Genomic DNA, 16,260 nt, shown 5'->3' on the forward strand with positions numbered 1-16,260 from the left:
ATTTGTGGTCTCATACATGGTCTCATTCATACAAAATTGAACACTTATTCTTTCTCTTCTTTAAGAAATTTGTGAAACAATTTTATCTTGTCAAGGAACGTAAAGTTTGAAAACGTTTGTGTTAAATATCAGATTTAATTTTAATTTGACAAAATAGTTTCTTCTACATCTCCTATATGCATATCAAAAATTTGACAACAGTCAAACGTCCACACATCTTAAATAATTATAAATAGCTTCAAAAGGAAGAAAATTGGAAGAATTAAAATTGTGATTTGAATTACTCCTTAAGTGACCTAAGACAACAACCCCTATTTTGCAATGGATTCAATGGAAAGACGGCGCACTGATAGAGCGCCACAGATGCCGAGTATTGAGCTGGGCAAAAAAGAGAAGCCAAAGTTTGTCTCAATGTATGTAATTGAAAATGAATCCTCTTTGTCTTGCTGATTGTTGCTACCAACTTCTGAGTGGCTTCCAACTTTGAAGGATTACTTCCAGGATTACAGCAGAAGATTGATTGAAACAAGGAGGCATCTTCAACTTCAATTACCCCTCGTTCTTACTTATGATGATGTCGTGGTTTTTATGAATCTGGTACATTTTTATGGCAAATCTTAGCAACCAGAATAATTACTAATATATCGAAATAAATTATGAATCGTTAATGAAGCAGCCATTTGCCTTGATATCAAATTGAGAAGACACTCAAGTATAAGTCTAACATGCGTTTTGGCTTGTTCTGAAAAAACTTTTTACGAACAATATATGCAAAAAATGAAAAATCACGCTTTTTTGGAAAATCTTCCTTCAAAATTTCAGAAATGCAAAAAAATACAAATTTTTCACTTTTTGAGGAATTAACCGGGATAAACCTTGAAACATCCACACTTTATGCACCTAAAGAACTCATGAGCTCAAACACTCAAGCTAATTGTGCTTGATGACAACAAACAGAATTTTTACAGGAACTTGTCTGTTTCGAAAACAATAAAAACAGGATGCTTTTTTTGAAGTGAGCACACTCCAAGTATAAAAAGATCAACGTTAAATCTTCTGTGAAAATTAGCTGTCACAATTTACTATTTCAAACGTAACAGTAAATGGCACTGCCAAGTTGACGGCCGAACAATGGGCACAACTTTGGCGGTCATGTTGGCGAACATTTCAACAAAATCAAAGAGAAATGTAAAAGAAGAAAATTATATTTCGGAATCAGGCATGGAAGAAAATCCCAGTGAGAAGCGCCCCGATTGTTCAAGAAATTTAGTTTGGAATTGTGTAGGAGTTGAATGTCAACGATGGCGAAATTGCTTTCATGTATATTGCTTTAAGAATAAAAATTCATCGGAGATATTGTATGAATCTGTAGTCACTGCAACAAATTACTAAAGACAGAACTCGAGTTAGAGAGAAGGATTTTGAGCAATATGTTGACAATTTTGTATGAACAACGAAGGGAAGTTTTGAACGAAAAAGTTATCGCATCGCACAAAGGCTTTCAGTTTACAATAGAAAATGTAGATGCAAAAGGCGAACTGGTTTTTCCGGACATGAATATATGTGTAAGCAATGGAAAAAAATGGACTGCAAAATTTTGGAATGCAAAATCTGTAAACGAAACTCTCGAAACACTTGTGGTAGGGAAACCGAAAGCCTCAAATACCGAGAAAAAAGATATACCATTGGCGAAAATTGGTCAAGAGGAAGTCCCCACAGTTTTAATGTAATACAGAGGCAAAGCAAGCGTGCGATTGGACGCTTTATGGCCTAGCAAATATTTAAAAAAGATACGCATCTCCGGCTTTATCTTTCGATGCCTGGTAGCTGTCATGAAAACGTGAACAGATTTTTGGGCCTGTTTTTTCAGAAACTATCGGGCGCAAACATTGTAACTAACACGCAAGATGCGAGAAAAACTTTAGAGTTACCCTCTCTGGAGCATAGCGAGCAAAATGTATCTCTTGTCACGTACCTCTGCTTTGGCCGGAGCTTTAGGTTTTCAGTCATCAGACCTCTAGAGGAATGATTACCCAGCAATGATGTCTAGAGCATTGGTTCGAAGGTCATCTGGGTACTTATTTTTTAAGGAGTAGTGTTCCGTGAACCTCAAGTCTCCACAAAACCATATTTCGAGACATAGCAGGGCATGCGATTAAAAAAACTACGGAAACTGTCTCGGTCACTTATTATTTTACGATTAGGAAAATGAGAAATTTGCTGGCCTTCGCTTGAGTCGAGTTTCGATATAGACCTGAAATCTCAGGTGGTTTTATGAATTTTCTGGTAGTGGAGGTTAATCCAACAATGTTAGCCAAACTTTCCGTCAGGCTACCTTGTAAATGAAAGAGCACAAAAAATTTGATTCAACGGTCGACATTCACAATAGGGACTGCTGCGGTTCTTCAAAGGCTTCTGATTGGCGAATCATTGACCAGTTCCGTGATACTGAAAAAATGATCACCGTGGATGCCTTGCACATAAGGCAACGAAAACTGAAGTTAAACACACGCGACGAACAGCGAGGGTGGTAGCTGACACTTACGTTTTAGTCTGACATAAGAGGCTTTTTTCGGAAAAAGTTTTTAAAGAATAATTTATGAAAGAAATCAAAAAATCACGCTGGTGTCGGAAAATAGTCCTTCAGAACTTCAAAAAAGGAAAAAAAATTATAGAATTGATTTGGAAATTGAAAGCCAAAGATTTTTGAAAGTTCGAAAAGTCGATTTAAACAAGTGGATCAATTCCAAGAACGCAAAATTTTAAAATTTTTAGTCTTTGTAATGATTGTTGATGTGTTGTTGTTGTAGTTGTTTTTCTTGTTGTTTTTTTTTGTTGTAGTTGTTGTTCTTGTTGTTTCTATTTGTTGTTGTTAGTGTTGTTGTTGCTGTTGGTGTTATTGTTGTTGATGTTGTTGTTGTGGTTGTTGTTGTTGTTGCTGTTGTTGTTGTTGTTGTTGTTGTTGTTGTTGTTGCTGTTGCTGTTTTTGCTGCTGTTGTTGTTGTTGTTGCTGTTTTTGTTGTTGTCGTTGTCGTTGTTCATGATGATGATGATAATGATGATGTCGATGTGACAAAAATAGAGCAATGCGGCATCTGGCAAAAATGAACAAAGAATGAGTGCTGTTCAGAACGAGGGAGCTGCTGAGTCAACTTTGCGAGGCAAAAGAGTCTTCAACTGCCTTCATCGAAGCTAAGTAACTACTTCCTATAGTGAAAAAACTGCAAGAACACATGGAGAAAATAACCAATGATAATGGATCAAGGGTTGAGTCGCTGGCAAAGACATGCCAGCTATTACCTACAACACAGGCGGCATCGATCCCACCGCCAGAATTTCAGAAACCAGCAGCACATGTTGCAAGGCCACAGCTCCCAAAAAGGGATCGATCTTGCACGATTAGCATCAAAGGACTCACAAAAACAACTGGAATCAGCGGTCGGAAATGTCTTGAAGTAGATGTTTGATCAGTTGAAAAAATCTTTGAACGACTGGATATACGTTGTGAAATCGTTGACATAATCCGACTAGGGACATTTGATTCCTCAAAGCAGCGAACCGCACTGGTAACAGTAGACATACCTCGTAGTCAACGCAAAATTCTGGCGTCTGCTGGGAAGTTAAAAGATCTCACACTCGATGGTGGTGCTGTATTTATTTTACCAGATTATACGCCAGATGAATTACAAATAGAGCAAAATGTCCTCAAGAGGAGCAAAGAATTAATTGACAATGGCACGGAACGAAGAAACATCAGAACCAGAAATTTTCAGTTGCAACAACTATTCGGTAATGAATGGAACAATGAATGACCATGGCTAAATTCATTGCAAGATGATAGCAACCGAACACATAAGGCACCAAAACTCTTGCTAATCAACGCAGAGTCACTTGCAAAACCACAAGCTATAGATTACCTCTCCCATGATCTTATTAAGAACGATATCGACATCGGATGTATTACCGAAGCCTGGTTCAAAAGTCTTGCAGCCGACCAAGTAGTTAGCATTGTTGGCTACAATTTACACGGACACGACAGATCGAAAGTCAATTCTAAGAAGAAACACAGGAGAGGTGTTTGCATTTATATGAGGTAAAACATACTAAATTGGAAACTCTACGAAGCTGTGTGAGTAAGGATGCAGATTTGAAGACTGTGAGTATCTTTCATGTGTAACGTGCGTCCCACTTAATACAACGCCAGAGAGATTTGAGCTCATCTCTGAATAAATTCAATATATTCTGGATGGCGTCGGAGAGGCTTTCTGGCAATTCCCTATTGCAACGATTCTTTTGTGCGGTGAATTAATCAATTTTCCTATGGAGGAACTAGCAAACTATTCAGATGTCACTTTTTTTTGCTTTCATCGCCTGCCAGAAAAAATCGAGCTCTTGATCGGGTTTACTGCTCTTCGCCAGAACTGTATTTGCAAGCAACATCGATTCTAATCACTGTGTTCTCTGATCATAGAGGCGTTATCTGTGAGCCCCGAACCCCCGAAAACAAACTATGATGCAAAAATTCAGACACAAGCAAAGACACCGTGTTGAGCAATTCAAACTGGCATTAGATAGAACAAATTTCATGTTCATTACGCATATACAGAATATCGACGAAGCAATCCGCGCACTCACTGACGTTCGCGGAACTAATTCGACATACATTGTCCGTGGAAATTTGGCCGCATGTCTGGCAGAGATGCAAATCATTTGACGCCATTATTAAAGATTCGTTCAGCGAAGCGAGATCGGCTCATCAAAAACATCGCTATCAAGTTGCAGAAGATTTTAACATGTCAATTCAATAGAAGATATCCACTCATCTTTGACAGAATGATTCCAATAAGGGTTCGCAGCATTGGTGGGAAAGAGTCAACGAATTGTCTTGGAAAGTAGAGACAACCTCTTCGACGATAGGCATCAACGTTAATGAACTGAATAAATTCTGTGCAAAAATATCTCACACTGACTCGTATGAAGTTCCTGTGCTGATCAACATCTCCTTCAATGACGCACTACAAGTTGATATTCACCAGGTTTTTTATGGATTGAAAAATATAAAACCAAAGGCCTCTGGAGCTGACGGAATACCTTTCTGGGTCCTGAAAAAGATTTCACGCAATCTAGCTGAAGTCTTTTGTGATGTATTGAACAAAAATCCACAAATAAGGGGCCTTTCCACAGTCGTGAAAGATATCTTTAATCCAGCCTATTCGAAAAACTAAATCACCCAAGGATTGTAAGGACCTACGACCCGTAGCACTAACACCAGTATTATCACGGCTATTTGAAACGCTTATCTATAAGATTTACATGGAGCGCTGATACAATAATACATTCCTGGGCAATCAATTCGGTTTTCGCAAGTTTGGCTCTACTTCAAACGCTATCATCCGTGTCCAAAATCTCTGTTGTGATTTCCATGACGCCAACTACAATTATGTGGTGATATTAAGTCTTGATCTATCCAAGGTGCTAGGCAGGGTTCTACATCATCTGATTGTCAACAGCCTGAATGAAATAGTTGGATTGAATTCTTATATCGTGAATCAAATACCTAATTTTCTCAAACCGGACTTAGTACATGGAATTGAATGAAAGCAAGTCAGCGCTAAGGGAGACAAATCTCGGTGTTCCTCGGGGCACAATCTGGTCTCCAACCGCTTTCAACTCCTCAACAAACTAGTTTGGTTGCCTTGCACACATGAGTACAGATGCCAAGGTTGTTAAGTTTGCCGACGACTCCTAACCATGCATTCCGGGAGTTATATAGAGACCCGACGGCGCTGAACTAGTAATACGTGAACTGAGTAATTGGTGCGCTCTACACAGATTCATACCAGACCTTTGAAAATCATCAGAAATGATTATCCCTCTCAAGTCACAGGCCCGCTTAGCTACACGGGATGAAGTTTGTGGTATTCCCCGCACTAGTTTGATTAAAATATTTGTGATACGTGTCCAAAATAACCTCAAATTTGACATGCACGTAGCAGAATACAAAGCCAGAGCTAGCAGAAATTGGTACCTAATAACTAAATTAAAACATAACGGCTTTAATCTCAAGGAGTTCGAAATGTTGTTCTGTTCTCTGGCGTCTTAAGTGCTCACATATGGAATGAGAGTGTGGGGAGGATCAGCCAATTGTCTGCTAGAAAAAATCGACACAATTCAGAGGCGGGCAAAGCGTTTTGGATATATTTTTTCGTTGCGTCCAATAAAAACCATATCCGTGGGGCAGATCAAAATCTGCTCCAAAAATTTTGTGGTCAGCATCTGCTACAGAGCATTTTACCACATAGGACAGAATACTCTCAAGAAAGACTGAGACTGAGATTGCCCAGCAGCAGTGAAACCAATAAATCGCTCTTTAAGTCCATTTTCCCGAATCGAATACTTTGTAAACATCAATTAGCCTCTATTTTATTTTAGGTAATTTAACATTTTCTTCTGTACTCGGGAAATTTCAAAAGAGGTGCGTAAATTGGATAGCTGGAGTCCAAACCATATACCAGTTGTGTGAGGTTTCTCTTTGATAAGCTTGAAAACAGGGCTACATTTCTACATAACTTCATGCAAATTGTCATATGAATCAAGTATATATTTTTTAAATTGGAAACTTGTAAATTAAACTAACTACTTGGTTAATGTTACATGTTGCAAATTTATTAATCAAACATTATTATTTTGTAAATCATCACAAACTAAGGTTCGGTTTTCTTAAAATTGTTTAATAAAAATTATGTCTGAATCCCGCAACCCTTCTGTCTATTGGAACTCTTTCATGTCGTTTAAGCATTTCCGCTGTAAAATTTTGTTTAAATTTGGTCTTCGACGTTTCTGTTCTAATTGTAATTGGAAGTTTGTTCCTTTTTCGAATAAAGTTACGAACAATTGAACCATTATTCCATTTTGACATACATTTTTGTTCTGAAAAAGGGTTATGGGTTCGTTTGCTTGCAATAATTGGCAAGTTTTCTAAAAATCTGAAATATTTATTAGAGCGATTTCTTGTTTCTGGGAGAATACTGAAAAAGCTTTTCAATGACAACAGTGTTATTTGGAGCTCTGCTAGAAGAAATTCAGTCCCCAGAAGTAGATCTGTGGCAGTATCGTATTTGGTTTTCATAAACCAAACTTTTATGCCCAAGTTTATCTGTTTGTTAATTCTGTCAAAAGAGTTAGATGGTGAAATTTGAAAAAAATTGCACTAAAATCTAAATCAGACAAAACTAGTGATTCAAAAAGAATTATTCTTGTTTTTAACGGCACCTGATAACGAACCAAATATAATGTAGCTGTGCACCCCTACAACATAAGAAGCTGTTCATCCCTACAACATAAGAAAAGCATAATACAAGGATAAATACACCGCCTGTTCCGAGCCACCAGCAATTGGGAAGCGTTCCATGAAGCATTGACAAAATATGAAGAAATTTGGGAACGTAATGAATATCCTAGGTTTTGGGTAGGGAATTTTGTCAAGGATACAATTAACCAGCTGCGAATGAAAGAGCAAAAAAAAGGACATAGTTATAACGCGGGTGTAGCCGTAAAACAACAGGAAAATACTGAGAAACAACAATTTGTGTTACAGTACAGAGGCAACATCTGTAATGAATTTGTAGAGAAGTTGAACAAAATTCTTCCTGTACAGACAATTTTCACCACTCGGAAAATTCAGAGCTGTTTACCTAGCCTCAAGTCTAGCTTTGAAAAGGATCTCAAATCCCACGCGGTTTATGAACTCACATGTAATGGATGCAAATCCATCTATGTAGGGCAGACATGCCGACATATTACCACAAGGGTTGCAGAGCATGCCAAGGCGGACTTACCGATGGGAGTACAAGCAATCGGGTGCAACGTAATAAAACAGCTTTCCAGTGGAAGATATTAGACCAATGCAGCAACCAATCTAAGTTAATGACACTAGAGGCGCTCTATATAAGAACACTGAAACCGGTCATCAACACGCGCAACGAATACCGAATACGAGAATTGACACTGAAAGCTTAGTTTGGAGATGAAAATCCAATTTTAAAGACACGTTACGAAACGAAAATTTCAATTTTAAAATTGAACAAAACCAAAGTAATTTTAAAGCAATATATGTAGGTTTTTAATAAAAAACATGTTGATATGCATCTGCTACATCAAATCGAAAATGTATGTTTACTCAGATGTAAAAATTTTGCAAATACGATTGTAGATATGTGAAAGTTCGTTTTAAATTTCCTTGAATGATTGATTTTAGTGATTTGCTTTTTATTTTCTGGCTTTTCATCTTAGCATTTTGTATTAATTATAGTTTGGAGCTTAGTTTGGAGAAAAAAATCCAACTTGAAAGACACGTTAAGAAACGAAAATTTCAACTTTACAATTGAACAAAACCAAAGTAAATTTAAAGCAATATATGTAGATTTTCAATAAAAAACATGTGGATATGCATCTGCTACATCAAGTCAAAAATGTATTTTTACTCAGATGTAAATGTTTTGCAGATACGATTGTAGATATGTAAAAAATCGTTTTAAATTTCCTTGAATTATTGATTTTAGTGATTTGCTTTTTGTTTTCTGGCTTTTTATTTTAGCATTTTGTATTGTTTATAACCGGACGATGAACTCAGAGTTCAAAAACGTTCGTAAAAAAGTTTTAAATTGACAATCCTTTTTTAAATCTTGATCAAATCTATCAATTCAACAAGCCGAAGCCCAGGAAGGTACAAGTTGAGTCTTCTATGTCATTTTAGCTAGAAAGAAAAGGACATAGATATAACGCCGGTGTAGCCGTAAAACAACAGGAAAATACTGAGAAACAACAATTTGTATTACAGTACAGAGGCAACATCTCTAATGAATTTGTAAAGAAGTTGAACAAAATTCATCATGTACAGACGATTTTCACCACTTCGAAACTTAAGAGCTGTTTACCTAGCCTCAAGTCTAGCTTTCATAAGGATCTCAAATCCCACGTGGTTTACGAACTCACTTGTATTGGATTCTAATCCATCTATGTAGGGCAGACTTGCCGACATATTACCACAAGGGTTGCAGAGCATGCCAAGGCGGACTCACCGTTGGGAGTACATGCAATCGAGTGCAACGGTGATAAAACAGTTTTCCAGTGGAAGATATTAGACCAGTGCAGCAACCAATCAAAGTTAATGACACTAGAGGCGCTCTATATAAGAACATTGAAACCAGCCATCAGCACGCGCGACGAATACCGAACACGAGAATTGACACTTAAAGCTTAGTTTGGAGAAAAAAATCCAACTTGAAAGACACCTTAAGAAACGAAAATCTCAACTTTACAATTGAACAAAACCAAAGTAAGTTTAAAGCAATATTTGTAGGTCTTTTAATAAAAATCATGTTGATATGCATCTGCTACATCAAGTCGAAAATGTACTTTTACTCAGATGTAATTGTTTTGTAGATACAATTGTAGATATAAAAAACTTCGTTTTAAATTTCCTTGAATGATTGATTTTAGTGATTTGCAGTTTTTTTCTGGCTTTTCATTTTAGCATTTTGTATTGTTTATAACCTGACTATGAACTCAGAGTTCGTAAACGTTCGTAAGAAAGTTTTATGTTGACAATCCTCTTCAAATCGTGATTTTTTACAACCTGACGATGAACTCAGAGTTTTAAAACGTTTCTAAGAAGGTTCTTTATTGACAATCGTTTTTTAAATCTTGACATAATGATCTGATTGCTGAAGCCATTTTACTGATAACCTTATATAGTTGATTTTGGTAAGTGAGTTCCCTATCATTTTTAACACCTAAATATCTACATTTTTCAGATGCTTCCAATCGGTGTCCCTTGAAATCGACAGTTTCAGTGATGGGCAATTTTTCACTACTGAACTCCGTTTTTTCCTCATTCAAGATTTACCTGTTTTGTTTCATATATTGATCTGTCTTGTTTAATGTATCTTCAGCTATTAGCTGCAAATTTGCTTCATTGTTTGCATGACATAGAATTGCTGTATCATCAGCAAACTGTAATACATCGCTATTCGTTGTTACAGCTTCTTTGAAGTCGTTGACATAAAGTATAAAAATTAAATGTTCTAAGACAGTTCCTTGAGGAACACCGTGATTTTTGACAACCCAATCTGATTTTGCTATCACATTTTGTACACACTGTTTTCTATCACAAAGGTAGGAGTTTAATAAGATTCTTGCATTCTCTCCAATTCCATTACATTTTGTTTTGTTCATAAAAACATCTATAGATACTGAGTTGAAAGCCTTTGCTAAGTCTAAAAAAGTGACTACAATTTCGTTTTCGTCAATGCATTGGTTCATTTAATCAGTTAAAAAGATAGCCCCCTTTTGGACCGTACAACGCATCAGGGGTTTGGAAAAATTAATTGCGATTCCAATTCATTTTTCCAATTCCCTTTAACGCATGAGCTACATTATTTTTTCCGGTGAAGAGTTTGATGGTTTTGTAACGGGTTTCCAGGATAACTCAAGTGTGGCCGTTGAAGAAGGTCGGCTGTAAATTTAACTCATACAACTGGCTTTTACAAAACTTCTCACTTTTAACGTCCCTTTTTCGCGCTTCAAAATTTAGTTGTCCTCATTGTTATTTCTCATTGTCATTTTATTGATGCAAAAAATCATTTGTGGGCCTAGAGCTGGGAGGACCCTGGACCAGTAATTATTCAACCAGTGTCATCAACATTGATGCCCAGTGGATTTTTTGCCATATGTGCACTATTTACCATCTGTGCCCGATTCGACATGGTTAAGAAAAGTCATGCAAGTATTCAGCCATAACAACATCAGAAATCGTGAAGAACAGTCAATTAACAAAAACTAGAAACTGGAAACTGATTAATTTATACAAAGCCAATGTAATCCTTTATTAATTCAATAATCAAATAAATCTCACAAAGTTCCTAAGGCGGCACACGTAACAAAATCAAACAAAATCAGGTGTGTATAATCATTGGAATTGATAACCTTGAACTAATCCACTACAATGAGATAGTTAAAGGCCCGAAAAACACACCTTGGGCTGTCAAGACACCATTAGGTTGGACTTGTGCCGAAAAGACCAACATAATTGCAGATGAGCGAAATCCAGTTCTCAGAACCCAAATCTGTTCCCATGGCCAATTGGACAACGAACTTTTCACCAAAGTTCAGGATTTGATGAAGATCGAAAATTATGGCATTGCATCAAAGAAAAAAGCAGTATCCAAGAACGATGAAAAGACTTTGGAAATTTTACAATCCACAACCAGATTCAAGGATGGTCCTTACGAAATTGGTCTCTTATGGAAAGAGAACGTAAAATTGCCGAATAACAGATCGCTCGCTGTGAAACAGTTGAAGCAGCTAAAAGCAAAGCTTTCCACAAAACCAGTATTAAAAGAAAAAAAATCAGTTTCTTATCTACCTCATCATCCGGTCTCAAACGAAAATAAGCCCGGAAAAATTTGACGGGTGACTAACGCATCCAGCATCTTTCAAGGCCAATCTCTCAACTCAAATCAGCTGAAAGGCCCGGACTTGCTCAGCAATCTTGTTGGGATTATTTTGCGTTTCAGAGAAAGTTATATCGCAATGTCCGCCGACAATGAGCAAATGTTTATGCAAGTCAAAGTTGCTCCTTCAGACCGTTCATATCTTTGTTTCTTGTGGGATCACAACGGCAAAATAGAAGAATATGAATTCACTAGCCACATACTTGGTGCAACGTCATCCCCTTGCATTGCATCGTACGCTGTAAGTCGTTCTGCAATAGATAATCAGAAACATTTTTCTGAGGTTTCCCATATTGTTGAACGCAACATTTACATGGACGATTTGTATATTTCCGCTGACGACGTTGAAAAAGCTGTAAATATAATGAGCAGCACTAAAGCTTGCCTGTCTCTTGGGGGTTTTAACCTCACCAAGTGGAGTTCTAATTCGACGGCATTTTTGCAAAAAGTCAGTAGGGATCAACTTTTAAACACAAACGAAGCTTCACCTCAAATTCAAAAGGTCCTCGAATTACCGTGGAATGCAAAAACAGACACTTATGTAATCGAGAAGAAACTTTTCAAGAAGTTTCCCTTGGATAACAGTATGGTAACCCAACGAAAACTTCTGCGGTTTGTCGCATCAATTTTTCACCCCCTAGGTTTTATAGCACCGCTCACCATCCGAGTTTGTAAAAGTCTACAAGCCGCCAGGAATCATGGACCAAAATGGGACAAACCATTGGACCGCAATTAATTTGCAGATCTAATTCAACTGCAAAACGAACTACGGGAATTCCGCGAAATTTCAATACCTCGCTGTTTATTCAATAACAAAGCAATAAAGGAAACAGCTCTCCATACATTCTCAGACGCGTCGGAATATGCACTCTCAGCAGTTTTGTATCTTAGGATTGAATACGTTGATGAAACCGTTCAAGTGAAATTCATCATGGGAAAAGCCCGCGTAGCTCCAATCAAAAGAATGACAATTCCAAATCTCGTGTTGCAAGCCGCCGTCTACGCAGCTTAGCTCGCACAATTCGTGACAGAAGAGCACGACATTCACATTAATGAAAAAGTTTTCTGGTCCGATAGTACAACAGTTCTTTTTTGGCTCCGAACCCCAAAGATACGTCATCGCATATTTGTTGCTAACAGGCTGTCGAAGATACTTGATGTATCAACAGCACATGACTGGAATTACAACACCTCAGCCGACAATCCAACCGATGATGGCTCAAGAGGCTATGAATTTAAACAGATGAACTGCAGTTCTCGATGGCTCAACGGTCCTTCCTTTCTACAGTTACCAAAAAAAGACTGGCCAAGTCTGGACATCTTGAAAGCACGAAATTCAAACATTCTCATCGTTCATGTGTTTTAAACCAATCTGCACTCAGCAATTCAATGTCCCATAGACATTGCACGCTTCAGCAATTGGAATCGTCTGGTTAGAGTTGCAGCATACTGCTTCTTTTTCCTCGATCCTTTGAAAAAACAGAGCAGTAGCTTATCGCTCGAACATCACACACTGGCTTAAAAGTACCTCATCGGCGTTGCTGAAAGTCAGAACTTTGGAAGTGAGATTTTGTCTTCACAAAAAGGCAAGGAGATAATTTCGTCGAGCCCTCTAAAGACACTCTGTTCTTTTGTTAACGGAAAAAAAAGAACTCCGCGCCAAGGGTCGGCTGTCTAAGGCAATGGTCTTAGAAACTGCTTGCCATCCGTTAATTTTGGACGGGGTTAACCCAATCGTTAAGCTCCTCATCAAAAACACTCATGTGGTGAATAGTCACTCTGGTGTTGAACAAACACGTTCCTTTCTAATGGAATACTATTGGAATCTGAAATGCCGAGCTGTCGTCAGACAAACAATACGTCAGTGCATTCCCTGCCAAAGAATTGCTCAAGAAATTAGTCCACCTCAGATGTCAGATCTGCCCAGTGAACGTTTACCGCTACAAAATCACTTTGCATTTGCCACAAGAGGCCAGAACTTCATAGGTCCTTTTCCTATAAAACAGTGTGGTAAATTTGCTACCCGTTATATCCTTCTATTTTCATCATTAGTTGTAAAAGCCGTTCATTTGGAAGTTTCGTAAAGTCTTTATACAGATTCTACAATGAGTTGCATCCGCAGATTTATTAGCCGCCGCTGAAAACCAAAAACATTTTATTCTGGCAACGGAAAATCTTTTGTCGGCTCTTGTTCCGAATTGAGAAAAGGAATAGAAGCTCTGAGATCCTCGCAAGAATTTGCATCTAAGCTCCACATCTTAGACGTAGATATCAATTGGAAATTTAACCCCCCTCTGGCTCCGCATTTTGGCGGCAGCTGGGAAAGATTAGTTAAAGTTTTCAAACTCTCCCTCTACAAAGTCATTCGCTCAAGAACGCTAACAGACGAAACGCTGTCGACATTCACTTGTGAAATTGAGTCCAACATGAATTCGCGACCATTGACGAACGTTTCTAGCGATATAAACGATCCACTCTCTTTAACGCCAAATCATTTCCTTTTGGGTAGACCCTCAATCAATCTCCCTTCAGGAGTCTTCTCTCAAAGCAAAGTAACAGTTACTAAATCTTGGAAAACATCACAAATTCTAGCCTAACATTTTTGGAAACGATTTATTAGAGAGTATCTCCCTGACCAGCAGAAACGCTCTAAATGGCATAAAGTAAATAAGAACTTAAAAGTTCACGACTTAGTCTGGATTCTGGACGATTTCACACCTCGTGGTCTCTTGCCTCTAGCAAAGGTAATAGAAGTGTATCCAGGCTCGGATAAAGTAGTTCGGTCAGTCAAAATAAAGACTGCATACGGTGAAAAGATCCGCCCCGTTCTCAAGCTAAGTAAAATTTCTGAAGAGTAAACTACATTCACATTCAACGGACAAAGTCACATCATTTTAGCACTCAGCTTCCATAAATTCCTCCTGCAGAAATCTACACTATCGTTAATGTGAAGTCACGTCACTTACTTGTCGATCAACATACGATTTAATAAATACAGTACGTTAAAAGGTCTGTCACTCTTGAGTGGTTATAGTTAGGTACAGGTAGGTACAGGCCGCAACAGGTAGGAATCTCGTTTTTTTTTTGCGCTGTGTGGAAAGTTGCTACACTGCAGCAACCTTCGCTTTAGCCTTTTCCGCTTGTGTCGCAGTTTTCGGGTATTACAATTTTTTGCCTTTACTCGCTCCGTTAGTTAGAAACGCCGATTTTGAAAATTATTTGCTTTGTTTTCTCTTGTAACCATCTTTTTCTCCCCTCAGTTATTTTATCGGAATTATTTATTGGCTACAATGTTTATACCTAACAAAGCATTGTCTTCACGGAAGCCGACTATTCTTTGCAACCCTGCAAATGGGGCCGGCGATGTCATCAACATTGATGCCCAGTGGATTATTTACCATCAGTGCCCGATACTGATTCGACATAGTTAAGAAAAGTCATGCAAGTATTCAGCCATAACAACATCAGAAATCGTGAAGAACAGTCAATTTAACAAAAACTAGAAACTGATCAATTTATACTAAACCAATGTAATCCTTTATTAATTCAATAATCAAATAAATCTCACAAAGTTCCTAAGGCGGCCAACGTAAAAACCAGTTCTGAGGAGCATATGTATATATTTGGTTAATAGCACACTGCGGGTCTTTTCCATTATAGCCCCCCCCCAGCTTAGTGGGCATGTAACCTATAGCCCCCCAATCATGGTAATTATACCATAATGGGGGGGCATAATGGGAAAGACCCCATACTGCATGCCTATTTATCCTTGAATTGAATCCTCTGCATTTAAATAGAAAGAAAACTGTAGAATTATGTTTTTGATCATGGTTTAAGAAGATATGAGTGAAGATCGAGAAATAGTACATGCGGTTTGGGAGGGAAAAATTCCAGTGAAATTTGTGTTGGCAGAATCAGAAATAGTTTCGCTGGAAAAACCCCAGCCGTTTTATATGATGATGAATCGTGTTTTTTACATCAGTCAGGCGTCAGACAAAATTCAACGGCATTTCATCGAGTAAGTATTAAAACACAAGTCAATTGATTGATTGTATCTACTGTTTCTGCTCACTGGCAGCCCTTATAAAACAACAAAAACAAACGTAGACAACTTTGGGGAGCAGAGATATTTTTTTATATGATGTTTTATATATTTTAATCAGCATAGAGCAAGGCTAAGGTTTCTTAATACGATTGCCCGTTTTGTAGATACATCAACAAGAAAGATTTCGATGAAGTTTGGTATGAGTACAATGGATGTAAACTCAAGTGGCATTATCCAGTAGGACTGCTCTACGACCTCTTAGCGTCAGAAGAATCACTGCCGTGGGTCGTCACTGTTCATCTCACAAATTTCCCTAAGAATGAACTACTGCGGTTTGTCACATTATTAAAATTCTTGGTTGAGTAGTATAGCTTTTTACTAAATTCTTGATGTTTTGGTCTACTTAAGTCGGCCAAAATTGGTGTGATGTTTATTGTGCTGAGTTGTCTCTTTAGAATGAGTCAGTTATTCATACCGGGTAGTTTCCGCAATTTTTTATGGGGAATTCTAGTTAATCGATAGTTCTGGCGATCCATTTTTGCGACAGGTTTTGTTTCAGAGTTCGAGTATTCGACGAGAATGAAGAGTAAATCTTCCTCTTTAACCTTTCTAATTTATTCTCTCGCCTTTCCTCTCTTAACTTTTAGTTGCTCTCAAACAAAGTTTGTAGTAAGCATATTAGTCTTGTGGTCTTTTTTAACA

The 16,260-nt window shown here is 37.8% G+C and overlaps 1 protein-coding gene across 1 annotated transcript; it reads left to right on the top strand.

The window, feature by feature from the left end:
* Nucleotides 1–15,348: 15,348 nt before the first annotated feature.
* On the top strand, nucleotides 15,349–15,890 carry LOC142358220 (autophagy protein 5-like; the record flags this gene model as incomplete). The annotated part of the gene is made up of 2 exons (XM_075409669.1): nucleotides 15,349–15,531; nucleotides 15,723–15,890. Coding segments are annotated over exons 1-2 (344 nt in total), but the record flags the coding sequence as incomplete, so codon positions are not given.
* Nucleotides 15,891–16,260: the final 370 nt, after the last annotated feature.

This window comes from Convolutriloba macropyga, unplaced genomic scaffold, assembly GCF_964194025.1.
Source record: "Convolutriloba macropyga unplaced genomic scaffold, txConMacr16.3 SCAFFOLD_4209, whole genome shotgun sequence".
Classification (NCBI taxonomy): Eukaryota; Metazoa; Xenacoelomorpha; order Acoela; family Convolutidae; genus Convolutriloba; species Convolutriloba macropyga.